The sequence below is a fragment of the Eurypyga helias genome, unplaced genomic scaffold (genome assembly GCF_000690775.1).
Source record: "Eurypyga helias isolate BGI_N326 unplaced genomic scaffold, ASM69077v1 scaffold21376, whole genome shotgun sequence".
Lineage (NCBI taxonomy): Eukaryota > Metazoa > Chordata > Aves > Eurypygiformes > Eurypygidae > Eurypyga > Eurypyga helias.
This window is the reverse complement of record NW_010255043.1, coordinates 1-15,417: the sequence shown is the minus strand read 5'-3', so window position 1 is coordinate 15,417 and position 15,417 is coordinate 1. Positions and strand designations below refer to the sequence as shown.

At 39.2% G+C, this 15,417-nt stretch overlaps 1 protein-coding gene across 1 annotated transcript in view; it reads left to right on the top strand.

The window, feature by feature from the left end:
* SOS1 (son of sevenless homolog 1 (Drosophila)) overlaps positions 1–13,324 on the top strand; it is a gene marked incomplete at its 5' end in the record, with an annotated part of 31,093 nt that extends 17,769 nt beyond the window's left edge. The window contains 12 exons of the mRNA XM_010153212.1: positions 2,324–2,405; positions 2,822–2,944; positions 3,602–3,705; positions 4,653–4,875; positions 5,550–5,669; positions 5,983–6,145; positions 6,464–6,581; positions 7,842–8,014; positions 8,983–9,099; positions 9,268–9,532; positions 11,203–11,321; positions 12,709–13,324. Of these exons, the coding sequence (XP_010151514.1) occupies positions 2,324–2,405; positions 2,822–2,944; positions 3,602–3,705; positions 4,653–4,875; positions 5,550–5,669; positions 5,983–6,145; positions 6,464–6,581; positions 7,842–8,014; positions 8,983–9,099; positions 9,268–9,532; positions 11,203–11,321; positions 12,709–13,203 (2,102 nt within the window). The remainder of the gene's footprint in view (positions 1–2,323; positions 2,406–2,821; positions 2,945–3,601; positions 3,706–4,652; positions 4,876–5,549; positions 5,670–5,982; positions 6,146–6,463; positions 6,582–7,841; positions 8,015–8,982; positions 9,100–9,267; positions 9,533–11,202; positions 11,322–12,708) is intronic.
* Between the last annotated feature and the right edge of the window lie 2,093 nt (positions 13,325–15,417).

Genomic DNA, 15,417 nt, shown 5'->3' with positions numbered 1-15,417 from the left:
TATAGGACAGCGCTCTTCTGTTTTTAAAACTTTGATATGTTAAGAGTGCTTGTGCGTCATCACAGTGTCCATTTCCTTTCTTAAGGAATTCAAGGATGATTATTTATAAATCCTTGTAGAACAAGTTATTGTCTTTTTTAGCTTTCAAACTGGCTGAACTGAATAGAGAAGTATCACATGAGCAGACATCCTGACTAACTAGTGTTGTCTGTATTTTTTTTAACGCTTGCTCATGTCGTACACTATTTTGAGTTAGATTTTGCTAGTAAGGTAACAAGCTTAGACTTGTTTTTTCTGATTGACTTCATTTGAAATTCAGTAAGTATTGTGGATTTAAATGCAGCCTCTACCTATAAACAACAATAGCTGTGACTCAGAGCATGCAGTGATCTGAAAATGTTAATTGCTATGGAGACTTTTGTGTAGACAAAACCTATTTAGGGAGGATGCTGTGTACAGAATGCAAGCTGTGAAAACATGGGCTACTGTGCTTACTTCTATACTTGTCTTTTAGGACAACCAAAATTTGTATTTTCATGATAAGGATGACGGGGACAGGGGTGATATTTTTCATGCAGAAGGATTTGGAGTTTTACCTTTGAAAAGGGTTTTATACCGTATAGTTTCAAATAGAGGTGGGAGAGGTGTTATGATAAGAAAAAAGGAGTAATGAAGGATATAAAGATGGTAAAGTAGAACAGCCAATTGTTTAAGAAATGGGAATTGGCCTACAACAGAAATGCAAGGAAATGCTGGGTTACACAATATATGGTGAATTTTTGTGGCACATCACAGTGAACTGTTGCCCAAATGAAGAGCTTAGTAGGATCTAAGAAGGGTAGAATGTTCATTCAAATGGTCAAGATTTTAAAAACCCATATTCCAGGAAATGGCTTAGTATAGTATAGGTTAAATAATGTGTTTTTTTCTTCATTACAGCCTGTAGGAGCTCCTGCTTTAAGTCTTGTGCTCCTCTTCAGCTACTCTGTGTTAGAAAAATTACCAATTGCGTTTGTTTTTAAAACAAGCCAAATCCATAATTAAAGCCATTGCAACCCACTCATTAATTTTGTTCAGTTATAACAATGTTAACCTTGTTTCTCGTCAGCTCTGTGCAGTGCCAGCATGCTGTCACTGCATTTCCTCATGCTTAAAAACAAATGGGTTTGCTTTTGTAATTTGGTTTTTGGTTTTGAATACTTGCTTCTTTTTAAAACTCATTTGATTATTTTAAATTAACTGATACGTAATTAGTCAATTTAAATGAAATCTGTTGGTTTTCTTGAAATTAAATGTAAATTCAAAGTATAGCTGTCAGCTGAAAAAGTATCTAGCCTGCCTTAACTACAACTAGCCTGACTTAACCACAACTGGTTATCAGTTGTACCAGTTTAGGGAAAAGATTCTCCCCTTGAAGATGCCATTTCTCTCCAGTGCAGTGTCTTTCGAGTTGTGTTGTCCTGATCATTGTCAAAACCAAAGTTGTTTTACTAGATGGGTCATAAATAAAATAATCTATTTGTTACTTTCAAGTTTTTGAAAAAAAATCCATTCATTTAATAATTGAAGGGGAAGAAAAAGTCATTGTTTTGAATTTTCAGGAGAATAAAAACTGTTTTTAAATTCTGCTTTTTATTGCTATTTTAACGTGCTCTGAATTGTTACCACAGAAAAACAAATGGGTTTGCTTTTGTAATTTGGTTTTTGGTTTTGAATACTTGCTTCTTTTTAAAACTCATTTGATTATTTTAAATTAACTGATACGTAATTAGTCAATTTAAATGAAATCTGTTGGTTTTCTTGAAATTAAATGTAAATTCAAAGTATAGCTGTCAGCTGAAAAAGTATCTAGCCTGCCTTAACTACAACTAGCCTGACTTAACCACAACTGGTTATCAGTTGTACCAGTTTAGGGAAAAGATTCTCCCCTTGAAGATGCCATTTCTCTCCAGTGCAGTGTCTTTCGAGTTGTGTTGTCCTGATCATTGTCAAAACCAAAGTTGTTTTACTAGATGGGTCATAAATAAAATAATCTATTTGTTACTTTCAAGTTTTTGAAAAAAAATCCATTCATTTAATAATTGAAGGGGAAGAAAAAGTCATTGTTTTGAATTTTCAGGAGAATAAAAACTGTTTTTAAATTCTTTTTATTGCTATTTTAACATGCTCTGAATTGTTACCAAAGCAATTTTTGTTTACATCATGTTCTCTGTAAATTGATAGACTGCCATCCTTAATTTTAAAGGAGACTTAAAGTTAATTTTAAAATATAAAAAAACTTAGGTAATTCCTGACATGAGCATAAAATTATTCTTTGTCTTAGATCCCAACTTTGTTCGGACTTTTCTCACAACTTATAGATCCTTCTGTAAACCTCAAGAGTTGCTGAGTCTGCTGATAGAAAGGTATGCCACTGTTAAAAATATTGTTCATACGAAGTGCAGGGGTTTTTTTTCTTTTTAATTCTCACTTTGAGTAAAGTTTGTAAGAATCTTGTTTTCCAGTTGGTTTTGATTTACTCCAAACACTTTTAAAAAAGTTGCCAAATTCAAGAATTGCAAGCAAAATGTGCAAGCTATATCCAGAAGCTTTAGGATTGCTCAGGTAGCTCCAGTAAGTTCCAGCATCCCATTTTTTTGTCTCTGAAATCTGTATTATTATTGAATTTAGCAAATCTTCCTATGTGCTTACTAAGAAATAAGATTCTGACGTGTGGAAACATTCTGAATTCGGAGCCATCTTTAATCAACATTTTATTCATGCATGCTGTGAGCAAGATTATTAATAGGAGACTAGTGCTTACACCCATCTTCTGTGCTAGATTTGAAATTCCAGAGCCTGAGCCAACAGAAGCTGATCGTATTGCTCTGGAGAATGGAGACCAGCCTCTTAGTGCAGAGTTAAAAAGATTTAGGAAAGAGTACATTCAACCTGTGCAGCTACGGTGAGTATGGCGTCGATGTGAGCCAAGCTGACTTCCTTTAGGTCTCTCAAAGTACCATCTTTTGGATGCAGAGGCTCTTTGTCATACCCGCAGCTTTTCTTGTAGATGCTCTGATAGAGGGTGTGCATGAGCAGTCAGCAATTTTGACCTTCCTACTTGCAAAACCTGGCGGGAATTTGAATTCATGGCATGGAAAGTCTTGTGAAAGGCTTGTGCTGAGTTGTAGACCATCAGTGTGCAAATGAGTTTTTTACTTGCCTTTTTTTTAATCCATGTTTCCGCAAGGCTATACAGCGTAAGTGCCACAAAGGTGTGGGCAGAGAACATTTTAGATAACATTTTTTTAATGAACAATGGCATTACTCTGAATTATTTAAATTTCCATGTTTCCGCAAGGCTATACAGCCTAAGTGCCACAAAGGTGTGAACATTTTAGATAACGCTTTTTAATGAACAGTGGCATTACTCTGAATTATTTAAATGTAAAGTACAAAAATGCTTGTAGCTGGTTGCTGGTGAAATGCCTATAGTAGAACAATTACATTTGGTGTGCTGATTCTGCTATTCCTGTGAGCCCTTGCCTACTAAAAGCCTTGAAATGCTAGACATGAATATAGACTATATTGTGGAGTTCTTACTTATCCTTTAATTTTGCAGAGTATTAAATGTATGTCGACACTGGGTAGAGCACCACTTCTATGACTTTGAAAGAGATGCTGTTCTTCTGCAACGTTTGGAGGAGTTCATTGGAACAGTAAGAGGTACTCAGAATTTCTTAGCTGATGGCATTTATCATAAAGCATCCCTTTTCAAAAGTGTGAAATGGGTTCACTTTTCACTGAGTAGGTAAACAGGACTGTTTAGTAAATGCTTGACAAAGAACATAAACCCTAATTTAAAAAAAACAACAAACCATTATTACTTGGTTTACTTAGTCTGGCCCTTGTTCACAAGAATGTTATTTACAACCTGATAAATATGTGTCGGTTTTGTTATAAAGGGACTGAAATAATGCAAAATAATAACAACGGAATAACGATCAGGGCAGAATAATTGCTTTGATTGTCCTCTTAACCTATGCACAGAGGTAATTTTTGTAAAAGTTTAGTGGTGGAAACCACCAAAGCAAGGGCTTTCCAGCTATTTCACAGGACACATTAGACCTGTAGGACACTTTCCAGTTTTCTCATGCACGAAATTCCTATGGTATACGGCTAAAGAGGCATTTGGCTTTTGGGTTTTTTTCTGAGCTTTGGTGCTAAATGCAGTAGAGGGAGAAGCTTCTCAGTGTTTGTCATGTTGCCCTTCTATGTTATCTGAGGTAAGCATGTACTCTTGCCTGAAGTATAAAAGTTCAGGGTGTTTACAGAAGCGCGTTTTGGGCAAAAGAAACTTGATTGCCATAAACTCATTGTAAAGTCAGAAAAGAAAGGAAAACACCCGATTTGGAGTGGGAGCCTAATTTGGGTGTTCTGAATTGTGTGTGCTTGGGCAAACTTGGTGTGCTCAGCCTTGGCTGTTCTTTGTATTCTTTGTTGTATGCTTTGAGATTTGTGCGAGAACACTGCTTAGGCACTTCTAAAGAACATATGGTTGCTTTAACTTGGTAGGTTTTGGGTTTAAATCTAAAGATTCCTAAATTAAACTGACCTCTTTGGAAAAACAGCATTAAGAGTAACTAAACAGTAGTTTTCTCTCCGTGTGGCAGGCAAAGCGATGAAGAAATGGGTTGAATCAATCACGAAGATTATCAACCGGAAAAAACAGGCACAAGCCATTGGGCCAAGTCACAACATTACTTTTGAGAGCCCACCCCCAGCGATAGAATGGCACATAAGCAAACCAGGACACACAGAGACTTTTGATTTGCTCACTTTGCATCCAATAGAAATTGCTCGGCAGCTCACTTTACTTGAGTCAGATTTTTACAGGTAACTTTCCTCCTCCATTGAAAAACACATGACACAAACCAAAATATTCTCCAGCATGAAATTGTTTCTGCGGGCCCCTGCTGTGAAGCCCCACGGTAGGTCAAGGGACTTTACCAATGCTGTATATTAATTGCTGTTTTTTCAGAAAAAAAAAAAAATCTAAAACCCAGGATGTATCTTACCCTCACCTCGCCACGTGCAGTACACGTGACTGATGTATATTGGTAATCGGATTGTGCTGCAGGTTTCTCTTGGTATTTTCCGAGTAGATCAACCTATGAGAAGTATGAACATTCATTAAATCAGTTTTCTTCGTATTCTAGTTTGTGAAGCACATTATGGACCGTGTTCGATCTCACCAGCTGTCTGTGAGAGGTTGTTCAGGCATTGGAAGCTCACATTTTATTATGGTGACTGAGATGTAGACTTCATTCTTCATTTAGATGAACAGAGTTAATCGTCACATATATTAAGAAATACATGCACACTAAAAAAGAAGCGTAGGAATACCAGTCAGTTTTGTGGGAAGCCTAACATTATAGAAGAGAGGTGATATCTTAAGAATTTATTTCCAAATATTAATTCCAAATTCACTGGAAATAAGTAAGTTTTGGGAAAATATCCTCTTTCCTGCTTTTAATTGTATTTTTTGATACATGCATCTACTTTTCTAGAGCTGTGCAGCCATCTGAACTAGTTGGAAGTGTGTGGACAAAGGAAGATAAAGAAATTAATTCTCCCAACCTTCTCAAAATGATAAGGCACACCACTAACCTCACTTTGTGGTTTGAAAAGTAAGTGACTTCCCTGAATCTGCACCTACTCCATTTCCGGACATTTATAGAAGTGTACTGTGAAAAATGCTGTTCTGGGACAATTCCAGTTTTAAAGTTTAGATGCTGCAGCTGATCCCTGAGAGAATTTTACCATAATGCTCTCAGCTTTTCATTCTTAGGTTACTTTCAAATTATTATTTCTTAAACATTTTCTAAACTGTGTCCAAAAACATGATAAAGTTTTCATATTTTTTTGTGTTACAGCTTAATATTTCATTTTTGAAAACTCATCAATGCTTTAATGCAAAATTAAATGTTCTTGTGTATTTAGATGCATTGTAGAAACAGAAAACCTGGAGGAAAGAGTAATTGTAGTGAGCCGGATAATTGAGATCCTGCAAGTTTTTCAAGAGCTGAACAACTTTAATGGTGTCCTTGAGATTGTCAGTGCTATGAACTCCGCAGCAGTGTATAGGTTGGATCACACGTTTGAGGTACAGTGAGATGTTTTCTTTTTTGGTTACAGAAGTGTAGTGCAGTGCACCTTAGCTACCCTAAAAGCCTGTCTTTTCACTAAGCATGTCCTTCAGAGAAGGAGCAAGGAAAGTAAATCCCTGAATAAATGTGTAATAGAGAGGATTTTTTTCTTGGTTTCAGGAGCAAGATATCAATCCTCGCTTAAGAAAGGCAGAAAAAGGTAGCGAGATCCTGAAATCTGACTTTATCAGTGGGAGACCATTACTCTCGGTATTGTTGCTGGGCTACACCTTTACCCTGTCTTTCAAAAAAATCGGTTTTCTCTGTCTTTTTAGCAAATTCCAAGTCGCCAGAAGAAGATTTTAGAAGAAGCTTATGAGCTGAGTGAGGATCATTATAAGAAATACTTGGCAAAACTCAGGTCCATTAATCCTCCTTGTGTGCCTTTTTTTGGTAAGTATGTCTGGTTTGAATGAGCTGTGTCATGCATAAACACGTGGAAAGTGTTGAAGCGGGGCATAAACAGTGGTGAGGAGTCAGTTTTAATGTAACAGTTGGGTTTGAATTTCAGGTGCCCAGGCATTAATTGAATATATGTGAAAGAAAGATTAATGTGATGATTAATTGCAGGTGTTATTTGCAGTAAAAAGAAGTATATCTGTGATATCTTATTTATATATTTACTCGTTTTTACTTTGAATGTGGTTTGAACTGCGTTTTGACCATAAATGCCTTAAAACAAAGGGAGTCACATTAGAAATGTTTTTGCCATTGACTAATAGAAAAAGGACTGCCTTCCCCATCAAGAATTCTGAGAAACAGAGTTTTAATTTTCATAGTTTTTTATAACTAGTCGTATTTTACAAAAATCTTATTTCTATAAAAACAGTTTTTGGGAAGAAAACCTTTTTATCATCAGACTTAACAGTAGTTCTTTTGAGTAGATTGCTTGGAATTTCTGACATTCAGCAAATTGTGAAGTAAAGAAGAGGAATGCCATGTGCTTAAGCAAGCTGCTTGGATGTTCACTGCACATCAGTTTCAACTCTTGACATTACACTTGTCCAGCATAGACTTCAGGCCAAAACTGAAAGAAAATAGTTTTTATGGCTTTTTTTGCCTTTTAGAGCTCCAGAGCGCTTCAAAGAAAGAGAAGATCAACTAAGAACATTCTGTCCTGCTTCAGAGATGAGTAGAGCTTAGCAGGATGACATGTGAATAGCTTCAGTTACTTCTCTGAAGTTAGGCTTAGAAGACTCATAGTGACAGTTCTAGACTATGTACTTGAGAGCACTTTTTTCTTTCTGATCTTCAAACCACTTGACGCAGTCATGAAGCCAGGAGTGGAGGGTGGAAAGGAAGAATAATGTTTTGGAGCTTCGCTGGTGAGGGAAAGCACTTGAGTTCAGTGTACTCTTGTCTTGCAAAATGCCAGTACTGTTCAGTTGTGTCAGCTTCCTAAACAATAGAAAGATGCATAGACTTCAAGATTTTGATGCAAAAATGCAGCTTTCAGGAAGAGATATTAAAGTATTTGAATTATTGCCCTTATTTGAAAATTAGGTGCGATTCTCTTATTGAGCCCAACAGAGAATTTTTCTAAATAATGAGAGTGTACAAATTAAATTCTTTAAGAATTCTTTGTATTCCGGTAATGTGACTTCCTCCTGGCTTTGTACTACATGTTGAGAACCTCTTCTGTGTGCTCTTCAGGGATTTACTTAACTAACATTTTGAAAACAGAAGAAGGCAACCCTGAATTTCTAAAGCGACATGGGAAAGAACTTATAAACTTCAGCAAGAGAAGAAAGGTAGCTGAAATAACAGGAGAGATACAGCAGTACCAGAACCAGCCGTATTGTTTAAGAGTGGAATTTGACATCAGGGTAAGTGGAATTACTTCCTTGAGTCCGTGCACTGAGCTGCTGTTGTGGTGGCTGTCAGCTGATGTACCGTAAGGGTAGGCTGAATTCACACGGGTTCAACCAGACTGAATTAGAGGCAAGCAGAAGTCCTGTCATAAAATCTCTCTTGGGTCTCAGTGTAAGAAAGGGCAGAAAGCTCAGTGCTTGTGGTTTGGTGGTTTGGGGTTTCCCCCCCCTCCCAGCTATTGGGTTGTTGATAGATACATAGATTTTCTTACGGATTAGCAGTGAACAGAAACTACCAGATTCTCACTGTCCTTTGCTCAGTTGTGTTTATTTGTCCAATGAGCCCAATTGTCTTCTTCCTCCTTTGTTACACTGCCTTTATGTTTCCAGGTTTCCTTGATAGCGCTGTGTTTACATCATGTGTTGGCAGTGATGATGCTCACGTTCTTCTTTCTCCTGGTGTTTGTTCTCCTTGGTCTGTGGTGTACTCTAAGCAGTCCTCTCTTTTTGCTTTCCTTTTTTCCATTTCTATTTTTTTTAATATCTCTTGAACTATATATATTTTTAAACAGTCATAGGACAGGTTATCTTAAGAGGTTCTGTAAGGTTTTCTTTTGTTATTTGTTCTCTTCAGGGTTCAACAGAATGCATTGTGAGAGCAGTCTTCCTTGCATCAGTGTAAAGATGGACTACATACAGCTGCTTCTGAAGGTCTTTGAGCTAACCTGGTCTGACTTTTCCACTGCAGCAATTATTTAGGGTGCTTGCAGAGTTGATTTTCAGGCTAAGCATAGCAGTAGCAATGCCCAGCAAAGGGCTGGCAACAAACAGATTTAATAACTTAAGAATCTGTCATTACTTCTGACTCCAGCATTTTCTCTCTTCTCTGGAACACTTGGGATCATTTGTGCAGTAGAAACATACAGTAATAAGCTACTAAGAAGCAGCTTAGCTGATAAGATTTCAACCTTCTTGTATTTCAGAGATTTTTTGAAAACCTGAATCCAATGGGAAACAGCATGGAGACAGAATTTACAGATTATCTGTTCAACAAGTCACTAGAGATAGAGCCACGAAATGTCAAGCCACCACCAAGATTTGTTAGTATTCAATTTCTTCTTATTTTTTTTTCAAAAAATACTTACATTTGTCTTTCAGAGATAGCAGAAGTCAGTTTAGATCTCTGACTTCATAAATACAAAGCTACATTTAGGTGTGTGGCCTTTCGATTTTGTTTAATACTGTCTCTTCTTTTTTTATAATTTCAGCCCAAAAAATACAGCTATCCTCTCAAGTCCCCAGGTGTTCGTCCCTCTAATCCCAGGCCAGGTACCATGAGACATCCTACACCCCTGCAACAGGAGCCAAGGAAGATTAGTTACAGCCGCATCCCAGAGAGCGAGACTGAAACTATAGCGTCAGCACCGAACTCTCCCCGAACGCCTTTGACCCCTCCCCCTGCTTCTGCAGCTTCAAGTACTACGGACGCCTGCAGTGTGTTTGACTCGGACCCTTCAAGTCCTTTTCACGCAAGTAGGTGCCAGTAGACAGTCTACCAAGAATGTGCATATTAGATTTTGTGGTGTTAAACAGGTGAAATCATGTTTAGTCTTCTGCAGTGACAACAGAAATAGTTGCTTTTGTCTCCTTGCGGCAGCAAAGACCTTCAGTGTGTTTATTTGGCAGTGTGCGCTGGCAGCCCAGAATGAAAATTGTATCCTGGGCTGCATCCAAAGCAGCATGGCCAGCAGGTTGGGGGAGGTGATTCTCCCCCTCTGCTCTGCTCTCATGACATCCCACCTGGAGTGCTGCATCCAGCTCCGGGGCCCTCAGCATAAGGATGTCAACCAGTTGGAGAGAATTCAGAGGAGGCCACGAAGATGCTCCGAGGGCTGGAGCCCCTCTGCCATGGGGACAGGCTGAGAGAGTTGGGCTTGTTCAGCCTGGAGAAGAGAAGGCTCCGGGGAGACCTTATAGCACCTTCCAGTACCTGAAGGGGCTACAAGGAAGCGGGGGGGGGACTTTTTACAAGGGCCTGTAGTGACAGGACAAGGGGTAACGGGGTTAAATTGAAAGTGGGGAGGTTTAGATTGGATATCAGGAAGAAGTTCTTCCCGGAGAGGGTGGTGAGGCACTGGCACAGGTTGCCCAGAGCAGCTGTGGATGCCCCACCCCTGGAAGTGTCCAAGGCCCGGCTGGATGAGGCTTGGAGCAACCTGGTCTAGTGGAAGGTGTCCCTGCCCATGGCAGGGGGGTTGGAACTGGATGGTCTTTACGGTCCCTTCCAACCCCAACCATCCTGTGATTCTTTTTTCATAAATAAGTTTTTATTGTAAAAGAAGAAACTGAACAGAATTAGGTGTGTTATATACAGAGTAATTACATGTCTTTGGAGAAACTGTCAAAACGGAAGGCTGAGATTTATCTCTAGTGCCCATATATGTCCCAAAAAACATTGGTGGGATTTGCTGCCATATATATATGTGTTGAATGTATTTGGTGAGTAATGGTGAACGGTGAGAATAAAAGTGAATGTTTTGTGAGTGCCTTATTTTGCTGTTTGCCATTCCAACGTAGTCTCAGTGTGCCTGGATGGTTTTCCTTCAGAATTTAGAATTGTTATTTCACTGCTTTAAATCCATCAGGACCCCTGCACACCTATTTTTCTTCTGTCTTCACCAACATACAAGGAAGCTAATATTTTATGTTGTGATTTCAGTAATTTATAGTTTTGTAGGAGGGATTTCAAAGGTTAGTCCTGTGTTCAGCTGGTTGCCACAAGGAGATGAAATGACTTGCTAAAAAGGAAACCAGCTTATCAGAGCAGTTACATTGCTGAGTGTCCAAGCCAGGCCTCTGGAATACCTCTTCAGAATAATGTATTTCTTCATTGTTGGGTTGGCCCATCGATTGCAGCTTCAGAATATTGTTTTAGTGCTTTTGTGATACAAGAACAACTTTGTGGTGTGGTTTTGGTCTCGAGGATTACTTAAGGATGTGCAGGAACTGATGGCCACAGAGGTGATTGCAGCTCAGAAGAGCAGGTTGGCTGGAAGCTGGAATTTAGAGGGTTGTTTCGTTGTCTTTCAATACACCTTGATTCATGCGGCTTTTTAGGGGCAATTAGTTTATTATTGGCAGCAATAAAAGAAGTGTACGGAGTTGAACAGAAGTTCATCGTCAGGGTTTTGTTTGTTTGATAGGATCTGCTTCTGTGTCTTCCATAAACTTTACCAAAAATTCGGATGAAGCTCATGTTCCCCCTCCGGTTCCTCCACGAAGAAGACCAGAGTCTGCCCCAGCTGAATCCTCCCCATCAAAAGTAAGTAAGGAGAAAAAAGGGCTTTTTTTTTTTTTTTCTGGGAGTAGAGGACACGGTGTGAAAGAAAAGTGTTAAAGATAGTACATGCATTTTTGAAGAACTGTATGTGAAAGAATAAGCTGCTGTGTATTTCAAGCCTTTACAACTCTGCCTCATTATGTCCTGATCCCAATGAATGAGAATTAGCAGATGGGACCTAAAATTAGGGTTTCAAATGTCTCTTGTCTACTGATGCACTGTGCTCAGGCCCTCACATCGCCAGTGAGAACTTGAGGCTTCAGGCAGATGCTTCCATCTGAAGTGATTGTCCCAGAGTATCATGTGGGGGTAAAAAAAAAGAGTAATAGTAATAATGGAAAGTGATGGACACACCTCAGTCCTCTGAAAGGTTAATTAGAATATTTCACCCTGATGGTGTGGTGCTCAGTTCTTTCTTTCCTTTCTTGGTTACCTGTCCTGCCTGCCTGCTTGCGCCATTGTTGAGCCATTTTCCTTTTGCATTTCTCTGGCATTTGGGATCTGATCCAACCTTTGTTGCAGTGTCAAATGTCTCTTAATTTCAGTGGGAGCTCATTTGTGACTTCAGACAATTGGGTGGATTTGAAAATCCAACTCAAAATTACTTTGGAGCATGTATGTCTTTTGAAGAGAGCTTGTATATGGCTCTTCCGCAGGTTGTTTTCATAGCCCAGGTGACTATGCTGTCAGCCAGCAGAGTTTAACACATCGCATTCCTACCAAAATGAGATTGAAAACATTGTATATGTGATGGGGTACATGCGATAGGGTGTTGGAGACCAATTACCCCGTCATTGTGGTCTGCAGCTTGGGAACTGTTCACTTCAGTAATTTTGACTACTTCATTCCATCTTCTCAGCATAGTTTATTTTTTCCCTGTTCAGCATAATCTGCCTCTCTCTTTTCTTCATTTTCTTGGAGAAATATCTGTTGTTATTACCCAGCCCAAGTGCTTGTTACTGGGGAGGTGCTGGCAGGTAATCAGAAGTACCCAGTAAGCAGACCTAGAACTAACGTGGAAATTGTTGCTTTGACCGTTCTTTGCCTTGCAGTTGTCCCTCTCTGTGCATCTTCATTCCTTCCATCCTTGGCCGTTAACTCATATGTTGATATACCCCTGCTCTCGCCATGCACATACAGTCTCTGCCTTTTCTGTCTGCATCACTCTGAGAAACGTGTTTTTCAGGCACCACCACTCCCTTTTGCTTCCTTACTCCCCATCTTCATTTTGCACCTGCTTGCTGTGCCTCCTCTTGTAACTGGGTAAGAGCAATTTGCAGGGTGGTAGCTCTGCTTTCATTTCACAGCAGGGTCCTGTTCTTTACTGCCACTCTAAAATCTTACTGAATGAAATGTTTGTGTACCTCAGATTACTTCTGCGCACCTGGACAGCCCACCAGCGATCCCTCCTAGGCAACCGACCTCTAAAGTGTATTCACCAAGGTACTCAGTGCCTGACCGGACCTGCATCTCTGATCCCCCTGAAAGCCCTCCTGTGTTACCACCACGAGAACCTGTGCGAACTCCAGATGTTTTCTCTAGCTCACCGTTACACCTCCAACCTCCACCACTGGGGAGAAAAAGCGAACTTGGCAACACCTTTTTCCCAAACAGTCCATCTCCGTTTACTCCCCCTCCCCTTCAGACACCTTCTCCACATGTAGCACGGAGACATCTTCCATCGCCACCTTTGATACCGCAAGATGTGGACTTCCATTCTGTTGCTGGACCACCTGTTCCTCCACGACAAAGCACTTCTCAACATATCCCGAAGCTTCCTCCAAAAACTTACAAGAGGGAGCACACACACCCATCGATGCATCGAGATGGACCACCGTTGCTGGAGAATGCCCACTCCTCCTGAAATATCCCTTGCGCTGGGAGTCGCGTTGTCCTGGTGCTACGTCTGTTGCTGGCAATGGATGCACTGAACCTGGTGGTGCCAAGGAGTTGGGATGTGTATGCCAAACACTAAAAACTCTCCAATAGATTGGAAATGTAGTGTACAGAAATGGAATTGCAAACCCAGACGTTCTAGTGGGGAAAAAACGGTTAACTTGCTATTCTTGTTTTAGTATACAGGACGTTGTTCTAACTAATTGGACAACTGATTATACTAGAAAGCGGACTTGAGAGACTTCTTTGGCCTGTGAGCAGAGACTGTGTTTGTGTAATGATCAGTAGTGTCCAGTACAGGAAAGAAAACAGTCTTGTATCCATCATTTCCATACAGTGGCACAGTTTTTGAAATGAAAACATTATGCACTTTTTTTAAAATCTCAAACAGGGAACTTTATATCCTTCTTAATTTTCCTTTGCTTTACTCCCTGCTTTACAATACCTTCCTAAAATTATGAGGACTGTGAGGAAGATCTGTGGTACCTGACTGAGCTAGAATTAAGGCAAAGCACTGTATTGCAGTCCTGTTTACAAGTTGTTAAAACGATTAGTAGGGGGTACCTAGGCTTCACCAAAGAGGTACTTTATTATTATTTTCTGAAATATTATGGTGCCAGTTCAAAAATAAATTTTTGCCAGGATGCATAATGTCTAGTTATTGCTTTCTTTACATAGATCAGATGGAAGTCTTACATCATTAAGACCACCACATTTTTCTGAAAAGCTCTCATCTGAAGTAAATATACTGCTACATTTAGAAGACTGTTAATCTCTGCTAGGTTATGTCACATTCTTTGAGGTTTACTGATAATCCATTTCATGGCTAGTAGCTATTCTTTTTCAGTCATGCCATGAAAACAGTCACTTGTGAAAATAAGCACTCACTGGTAAACTTCCAGAGCTATTGTCATGCTTTACTAACAATAGGTTAATCAGCATACATAGGATTGCCTTGCAGTTGCCTAAGTCGTGTATATAGTGAACGTTGCATAAATATACTTGCAGATTGTTTTTAATTTAATTGAAATAAAGATACAGACATGTTTGGCTGACATACGTTAAATTATTACATGGACAAATACACAACTCAGTTTTTCACTTAAGCACTGAAGGGGATAAAAGCACATGTGGTGGTACATATTTTTCCTAGTTCAGTGTATGTATTTTAGTAATCAGAGTCTAAAGAGAAGTCAGTTTTGACGTGTGGCAAAGTAATAACTTAGCAATATTCGAGAAGCTAGGTTACTCCCAAAGTGAGTTGTTACGTAAAACTTCTCACACCTCCTGTATGACACGCGTTAGAAAAATTCAGATTTATGTTACAGTAGCTTTCTATGTCCAAAATACACGTAATGGAACAAGTACAGGTATAAGTATCATGACATGGATTATCCATAAACCGCGAAGTAATAACTTAGCAATATTCGAGAAGCTGGGTTACTCCCGAAGTGAGTTGTATAACACGTGTTAGAAAAATTCAGATTTATGTCACAGTAGCTTTCTATGTCTAAAATACACGTAATGGAACATGTACAGGTATAAGTATCATGACATGGATTATCCATAAACCTGTGTACTGCTCTTCAACTCTAAACGGTTCTGTGACAGTAATGCATGACAGTTCTTGAAGAAAAGAAGCTCTGATTTCTTCCACAGTATGTATGTGAATCCTCTCATCCTCAGTTAATATGCGTCGTGGGTCAAAGTAAAATTCTATCACACTTCCTCTTTGGAAGGAGACTACATTTCAGCATCTTGGAAAGCTGTGTCATTAGAGACGGTATTATTCAGATGATGGTGGAAATCACCTTTTTTAATGCTTTCAGCCATGCCATTGATTGGTGCCCCTTGATGCTTTGGTGTGGGTATTACATTTTAGGAAGTGTTCTGATTTCATCAACAAGAATGGCAGTTTTCATCACAGCCAAATGTTGAAATTTTTCAGTTATATTCCTTTTTTGATGTATTTAACAACGTTGTTTTGAAATATTTTCCTTGCAAAAGAAGAAAAAGTGAAGATCTCTCAACCTTGGCCTCAGAGGAGAACATTATATGGGAGCTTTGTAAAAACCCTCAAGCTAGCAGGACACGTAGCTTAGGTTATCGGTTCTCTGGATATAAACACCATGATGGGACATACTGTTGGCAATGCCATCTAAATTATTAGCTCATCAGTGGA